Source organism: Aegilops tauschii, chromosome 2 (assembly GCF_002575655.3).
Source record: "Aegilops tauschii subsp. strangulata cultivar AL8/78 chromosome 2, Aet v6.0, whole genome shotgun sequence".
Classification (NCBI taxonomy): domain Eukaryota; kingdom Viridiplantae; phylum Streptophyta; class Magnoliopsida; order Poales; family Poaceae; genus Aegilops; species Aegilops tauschii.
This window is the reverse complement of record NC_053036.3, coordinates 409,858,508-409,866,254: the sequence shown is the minus strand read 5'-3', so window position 1 is coordinate 409,866,254 and position 7,747 is coordinate 409,858,508. Positions and strand designations below refer to the sequence as shown.

At 61.9% G+C, this 7,747-nt stretch overlaps 1 protein-coding gene across 2 annotated transcripts; it reads left to right on the top strand.

The window, feature by feature from the left end:
• The first annotated feature begins 783 nt into the window (after nt 1-783).
• LOC109760141 (uncharacterized) lies at nt 784-3,124 on the top strand. 2 transcript variants are annotated; one of them, XM_020318974.4, is made up of 3 exons: nt 784-1,024; nt 1,187-1,316; nt 1,442-3,124. In XM_020318974.4, the coding sequence occupies exons 1-3, from the start codon at nt 1,005-1,007 to the stop codon at nt 2,981-2,983; spliced, it is 1,692 nt and encodes a 563-aa protein (XP_020174563.1). In that variant the 5' UTR covers nt 784-1,004; the 3' UTR covers nt 2,984-3,124. The 2 variants fall into 2 exon arrangements, with proteins under 2 accessions (XP_020174563.1, XP_020174562.1); XM_020318973.4 differs by lacking the exon at nt 784-1,024 and having other exon boundaries at nt 1,035-1,316.
• The last annotated feature ends 4,623 nt before the right edge of the window (nt 3,125-7,747 follow it).

Genomic DNA, 7,747 nt, shown 5'->3' with positions numbered 1-7,747 from the left:
GGCGTCTTTTGAGGAGTTCCGGTCCAGTCTTTGCGTCAGCCGCGGTGCCGCTTCGACTGCAGGGGGTGTCGAGTATGTTATTTGTGCATGTATATTGACTAGGCCCACCTCTCTAGTTTGCTGTATAGATTGAGGTAGAGGCCCCGCCTTATACTTATATATACCGTACACATTGCACTGAATCAATACATCGTGCAATTCATACATCCAATATGCACATTGCACGGGCACGGCAACGGAGATGCTGCAGCACAACTTGCAAGAAAGAAGAGGAGCTGCAACACCGGAGTTGCCTGAGGATGATCGTGCGCCGACGACGGAAGGGCCGCACGTACAGTAGAATTCTCCTAGCTGCAGCTGCCAGCGTGCCAAGGTTGACCCACCAAATCCCACCTCCGCCTCAGGTGAGACCAGAATTTTCGCCGCAGGGTTAGCATGACCCACCGAATCAATCCAGTCAGTGAGTCAGTCAGTCCGCCGCAGAAACTTGCGAGTCAGGGCCCGAACAACCCGCACCCATGCACGATGCTTCGTGCAACAATCCCCGCTACTCGACGCGCCGGTCGGCACGCACCCGGGTATGCCACTGTCACCGATCCGATCAATTCAAACCCAGCCAAAACCCCCCACCAATCAGGCCACAAACACCAAGAAGAAAACTTCCGCGGGTTGACCACTCCCCGGCGCCGGCCTGCCCCACGCCCCGCCCCACGACCCACGACCGCCATTTGCGGCCTCTCCCGCGCCATACCACTAAACTAATCCGACAAGACCCTCCCAATCGACGGTGCAGATCAATAGTATACTACAAACCCAAGAACTCACTCTCTTTCCGTTGTTAACCCATGACCTCACCCTTCCCCTAATCTAACCTGCAAGTACGACTATTAATCTCGGCCATGTTGCACCGGGCCTTCTAAAATTCGGTTCCCCTGCACTGCCACAGCCATTGCCACGCCAATTCTTTTTCCTCGGCCCGCGCGCCGCCCGCGTGCCCGCCCGGGATGCTCTCCTCCATGCCGAGGTGAGCACCGCTGGCCACTCCACTCGGCGGCCATGCGCGCCCCTCCCTCGCCGCCTCAATAAGATCCTTCTTTTGCGCAACGCTCTCTTCTTTTATTGTTTGACCAGTATTTAGTAAGTTTCGCGATTCCATTTCGATGAGCTGGGATTCTCCGCCGTGCAGATCCGGGTCCTTCGAGGCGGGGCTCAGGGCGTCTTCGTCCGTTACACTCTCCTCCCCCTCCAAGCCGTCCCCTCGGTTCCACCGGAGCCGCTCCACCGCCGGCAGCTCCAAGGCGCCCCCCTCCCCGGAGGTACGTGGGTACCGGCTGTCGCCAATTCATTTCTCCCTTACGTTACCTTGGAAGCATTTGCCGATCGCCAGCTTTATTCGTGCTCCGTTTTAACGGTGGTTCTTGGTTTACTGTCCGGCCGGCAGAAACGTCGCGGCGTCACCGGCGGCGGAGGCACGATGCCGACGCCGACGCCGGCGCAGCAGCGGGTGGCGCAGCTGGAGGAAGAGCTCAAGAAGGAGCGGGGTGAGAATTATCGGGTGGTGCAGCTCGAGGAGGAGCTGAGGACGGAGCGGGAGGACAAGGCGCGGGCGGTGCGGGAGCTCGACGAGCTTATGAGGAAGGACGACGGGAGGGGCGGCGCCGAGAAGGTGCAGCTTCTGGAGCGGGAGGTGGAGAGGGCCAAGGAGTCGGAGCGCAAGATGCTCGAGTCGCTCATATACCAGACCAAGCAGCTGGAGCAGACCAAGATCAGCCTGGAGGAGGCCAAGCTGGAGATGGCCACGCTGCAGCAGAGCAACCGGAGCCTCGAGGCCCGGCGCGGCGTCATGGACCAGCGGAGCGTCAAGGACCTCATGTTCGGCGGCGCCGACGAGGAGATCAGGGCCCTGCGCGCCGACCTCCGGGCGGCCATGCAGGGGGAGGAGAGGAGCCGGAAGGCGCTGGACGACCTGTCCCTCGCGCTCTCCGACGTCACCATGGAGGCCAAGCAGGTCAAGCGCTGGCTCTCCGACACGCAGGCGGAGCTGGAGGCCGCCAATGCCGAGGCCGCGCGGCTGCGCGGGGAGCTCGCCGCCGCCGAGACGCGGCTGCGGGAGCAGCACCGGTGCAGGCTCGAGGCCGAGGAGTCGGCGGCCGCGTGGGGCGACAAGGAGCGCGTCTTCCTCGAGTGCGTGCGCGCCGCCGAGGAGGAGGTGAACCTGGCCCGGCAGGAGAACACCAAGCTGGTGGAGTCGCAGCGCGTGATCCGCGACGAGAACGCCCGCCTCCGCGACATCCTCAAGCAGGCCGTCGGCGAGGCCAACGTCGTCAAGGAGTCGCTGGAGCTCGCCCGGGTCGAGAACGCGCGGCTCAACGACGTCGTCGCCGAGAAGGAGGGCGCGCTGCAGAGCCTCCGGCAGGAGCACGAGTGCATCAAGGTCAGCGAGGCCGCCGCGCAGGGCAGCCTCAAGGAGCTCAACAGCCTGCTCGCCGCCACGACGACGACGGCGTGCAGCACTCCCGTGTCCTCGGCCACGACCGCGCCCGTGGCGCCGGAGTGCGGCTTTGACCAGCGGCACCTGCCCAACGGGCGGCTCGTCGCCAGCGCCAAGGGGACGCCGGAGACGGGGTCGCGGCGCTGGATGGCGGAGAAGCCCAGGACGCCGAGCGGGCGGAGCTACTCGATCGGCGAGCCGGCCAAGTTCAAAGGCGTGGGCTACTCGCAGTCGGCGAGGATGGGGAGCCTGAACCCCAAGGACCGGATGTTCGCGTCGCTCAGCAACATGGCCGACCTCAAGTCCGCGGCGGCGGACGCGGCCATGGACGACTACGACGACGACGAGTTCGACCACATCGACGAGAGCCACTACGTGGGCATGGAGCACTCCATGAACGGCAAGAAGAAGCGGCCGATCCTTCGCAAGTTCGGGGATCTCTTCAGGAGGAAAAGCTTCTACAAGGCGAATTTGGCGCCAGTGCACACTTGAATTTGATCGCCCCATGTAATGTAATGCACGTAGTAGTTTTGATTTGTTCATCTAAATACTTACACGACCAATGAGATATTCTTGCATCTATGTAACTGTTTCCTTCTTTTTGCGCTGAAATTTGGAATGGTTTGTAGAGTCGCTCTCACTTGTTAGACTGACACTTTTTAGGCTGAAAAGATGAACAGATTGATGTTTCACATGCCTGATTTACATGCTGGTTGAAAAGATGGCATTTGAAGGGGACACAGTGATGCGATTAGAAGAAGGTGCAGCCCCTGACAAGTCGTAACGTGTGTGTGTGTGTGTGTTTTCCTTTTACACGTGAGTTTCTAGAAGCACGAAGGCAAGTCAAATCTCGCCATTTGTCGGTGGTTTAGTGAAGGCAAGTCAAATTTCGCCATCTGTCAGTGGTTCAGTGCAGGTGCTGTTAACAGTAGTGGTACTTGATGTAGAAGAATGGCCACCGGAATATGATCGGAGCCTGCCATTTGGAATACATTTTGCCATTTTGGCACCATTATTTTCCTTCGGTTTGCATGCAGTGTCAACAAAATGAACGCATACCAGGCAAAAAAAGGTCTCAGCTCATACGTAGTATTCAGTACTCTTATTAGTCCAGACTCTGAATTGTCGCTTCTTTACATCTTCGTTATTCTCTCTGACTTTATCCTGGATTCACTCGTGTGGTAGCCTCGTACCATTTCAGACCAAGCGACAAGCAAAAATGTGGACGTGCAAAGTGGCATGCTTTAGCGCGCGCACCCGCCCCCTCCCCCTCCCCCCGCGCTCCTGCCGCCCCCCGAGGCGGCGGAGCGCCCCCCTGCCCTCCCCCCCGTCTCGGTCCTCCTCCTCCCTCATCCCCCTTCGCCGCCGCCGGCTGCGGCCTTCGGCGTGTCCGGGTGGCGCCGGCGGCGGCGGACGTCCCTTCCCCGCGCGCCGGGAGGGAGAGTCGGGGCTCCCTCCTCCCTGGCGGCGGTGCTGCTCGGCTAGCGGCGGTGAGGCTCGGTGGCGGCATCCTGCGGGCCTCGGGTGCCCTCGACGCGGCGGCGTGGCCGTTGGCTGCGGGGCGGCACGGTGGGCGGCTGGCCGACGCCCGCTCGGCCCTGATCTGGGCCCTTTCGGGCCCCATCTGGGCTGAGGCGGGCCTGCGGTCTGGTGCGCAACGGCGTGGCTCCCTGGTGGTGGGACGAGGGAGCCGTGGCTGCGGTGGTGGTGGCTCCGGCGGCCGGCGTGCTGCAGCGTGGCTGCAGGGATTGTCCGGACCCGTTGGGGTCCGGCCGGGCCGGTGGTGGCCCGGCAAGTCCCTGTTGCCATGTCCGGTCGGCTCCGCGCGGCGGTGGAGGTTGTTCCCTCCTGTCGGCTGCGGTGCGGTTGCCTCCGTGCCCGGTGTCTTCTCGTCCTATCTCCAGGTCTTATGTTGGTGGCCTCAGTGAATCGGTGAAGATGGTGCGATATCCGTGGTGGCATAGGCTGGTGGGCGGCTTGTTGGGCGGTGCGCTTCCGATTGTCTGAGGTGGCGGTGGTGGCTTCGGGGCGGGAGAAATCTCTGGCGGCTCGTTCGCCACCGGCGCGGCTGCGCCCGTGGGCGTTGTCGGACCCTCCTGAGGGGCGTCGGTGATACCCCCTTCCCCACTGCCATCCGCGTACCAGGGAAAACCCTAGGACTTGTCCGGGCAGCAGCGGCGTCGTCGTCGCATTTCTTCCTGAAGATGTTGCTTGATACGCGAGGCTTCGGAGTGCTTGGCGGGCGGTGGTTCTTCTTCGGTGGGTGCAGCGGGTGTCGGTCATCTTTGCATAGTTGAGCTGCCGGCGTCGGCATTTGTTTCTTTTCTCTCTCTCTCCTTTTTCTTTTGGGCTTGTTTGTGTTGCGGCCCCAGCAAGCTAGCTGTATTGGTTGGACATTGTTTTATAATTTAAAGCGGGGGAAACCCTTTTTCTTCAAGTGGCATGCTTTCGTGGCTCGCCAGCTCCACCTTTTAGTTCCTCACAAGTTACCCATGGGTGCAATCCATGGTCATCTCTTCTCTCAGAAAAAAATAAACTGAGTTGTACGTCGCGGCTTCAGTGCTTTGCACATCATGACCGGAGACATGATTCCGTTGTCAGTTTTTGAGTGCTTGCGAACAGAGATTCACGGTTGTGCGGTGGCGCTGCATCAGAAGCTTCTGAAGGCTCTGGACCTCAGACTGCAGAGGCGCGTCGCACGCCACAGCCACACATGTCCTATGCCCACGACCCGAATGTGATTGGTATCCGTGACCGTGAGATAACTTTGGATCAGTGTATGATATGATCTATGCCTTGGTCGGTGGAGAAGAATAGATCGTGTGGCGTGCCGTTGATCAAGGAAGGGCCTAGGCCCTCTCGAGTGCGCGGAGAATGTGTGTGCGTGTGTTGAGAACATCCCCTGCTGGATCACATCGCACTAAACCCCACCACTTTGATCCCGGAAGATCGCTACGCTAGGCGCGACGGGACACGGTGCCGCCAAGGCAGCTACTGAAATGCGCTCAGCTCCGCGAATTAAGCTGGCGTTGATGTCACATGACCAGAAAGTTTATTGGAGGAGTCTCATTGTGTCGACGAACCTGACGGGCCGGGGCGTTGGCAGTTGCCATCACCGCCACACACCTGTCGAGCACGGCAGTGGCACCCCTCCGGCTCCGGAGGCAGGAGCACGGCGAATTTCATTGTCACGCCGGGACACCAAGGGCGGGAAGAGTCGCGGCTCACACCGCCCGTCCTGCAAAAGCGGAAGCGACGAGAGAGACCCCCATGTTGTGGAGAATGTGGAGGGACTGATAAATTTGAAGCTTGGATTATGGGTCTCCGAGATTCCGATGGTCCCGGCCGGGGCCCCGGAAACTTTGGTTGGGCGGAGGAGAGTGACACAAACTGGGCGCGGAGAAGAATCGGTCCGCCGTCAGCGGGGAACAATGGGGATGGGAGACCGGCCGGTCAGGGCAGGCCAGGCATGGGGACGGGTAGAAGTAGTAGAAAGAAACAGGACTGGTTTTTGCGCGTGCCGAAAGAACGGCGAGTCTTTTCGAGGGCCGCATCTTCAGCCGCGCCCTCAACAGGTCCTTTCCAGACTTTTTGCCGTGCCGGCGCCGAAAAAACGGCCCAGTCGCCCTTTCAGAAGCCCGTTTTTCGCCGGCTCGGGTCGAAACTGGTGCCGGCGAACCCAGGCAGAACCCGGCGCCCTGAGGGCGCATGGGGCGTCGGCACAAGCGAAAAGGGCCCGTGGGTCCGTTCTGTCGGCGAGTCCAGCGCCTATTCCCGCCGTTTCTTCTCGCTTTCCCCCACTTCCCTTCCATTTTTTCCTTTCCTCCTGCTCGTCTCCCAGCCGGCCGCCATGCCACCGAAGAAGTACGTCGTCCCCCGCGCGGCGGCAACCGCGACCGCCTCCGTCGCCCAGCCGAAGCAGAGGAAGCCGAGGGGCCGCCGTCCAAGCCACCGGGCATGCCAAACGCCGAGTGGAGGGCGGAAGTTCAGCGACGGGAGGCTGTCACCGCCGACTGGTGGAACAGGGCCATCGCCAAGAAGGCCCGTGACAACGCGGCGCGCGCGGCTGCGGCTGCCGCTTCGGCGGACCAAGCCGAGGCCGAGGCGACTCGCGCGGGGATGATGAATCCACCCGGCAGCCACGCCCAGTACGCTCCCTGGGGCCAGCAAAGCGTGGGCTCTCCGTCGCCGCAGCCATGGGGATCGCCCTCGCCGAGCTACGCCGACGGGGACGCGCACGGTGGGTTCAACCCAAACGTCACCTTCCCCCATGGACACCCGGCCCAGCGCACGCCCTCGCCCGCATTCGCCGGCGTGCAGTACCCTCCATATAACTACTCGCCGCCCGCCTACGCGTCCTCCCCGACGCCCCATCTCCGCCGTTGCGTGCTGCCCTTCTCGCACCTCGGCGACACCGACGAGACCGAGGGCGACATGGACGACATCATCGCCGCAGGTTCGGCCGCGGCCGCCGCGTCTCCCGGGTTCGACACCCTGGACGAGACGGTGGATCTCAGCGGCGGCATGGACGGCGAGCTCGGCTACGTCTACGGCGAGGAGGAGGAGGAGGAGCAGGAGCAGGAGGAGGAGGACGAGGACGAGGAGGAGGAGGAGGAGCCGGCGACTGTTCCGGCGAAGAGGCACAAGAAGAAGAAGCGGGCGGCCAGGTCAGGCGAGCCGCGCATCAAGTGGGCGTCCAAGGAGGAGAAATGCCTCGCCGAAGCATGGAAAGTCGTGTGCCTCGACCCGACCACTGGCACGAACCAGAGCATCGAGACGTACTGGGAGCGCATCAAGGCCGAGTTCGACGAGCGCAAGCTCGTCGACCCCTACTTCAAAGGCGTCTACATGCAGCGCGGCTCGAAGACGATGGCGAACCATTGGGGGCGTATCCAAGGGGCGTGCAACAAATGGCATGGGGTCGTCGAGGAGGTCGCGGCTCGCCCGGAGAGCGGCGCGAGCGTTGAGGATCAGGTATGCCACGCCGGTCTCCCGCCTCTCTTCGTCGTGTACGCCCGCCAACTGTTTGTTCCTCCGCGCAGTTGCTGCGCATGTTCGCCCTGTACCGACAGAGCAACAGCGACGCCGAATTCAAGTACCTCCACGTTTACAAGCACATTGACAAGTGCGAGAAGTGGGCGGAAGTCCGGCGCACCCTCGACAAGGCCAAGGAGACCTACAAGCCGGACGCGCTGACTCCTGGCGCATCGGAAGGGCGGCCGGACGGCAACAAAGGTGCCAAGAAGGGGAAACACG

What these genes read in the sequence shown, in the direction of transcription:
- LOC109760141 (XM_020318973.4), top strand. Translation starts at nt 1,161, where the DNA reads ATGAGCTGGGATTCTCCGCCGTGCAGATCCGGGTCCTTCGAGGCGGGG. An exon ending in AGGCGCCCCCCTCCCCGGAG is followed by an intron (nt 1,317 to 1,441) that starts GTACGTGGGTAC and finishes TCCGGCCGGCAG; the next exon opens with AAACGTCGCGGCGTCACCGG.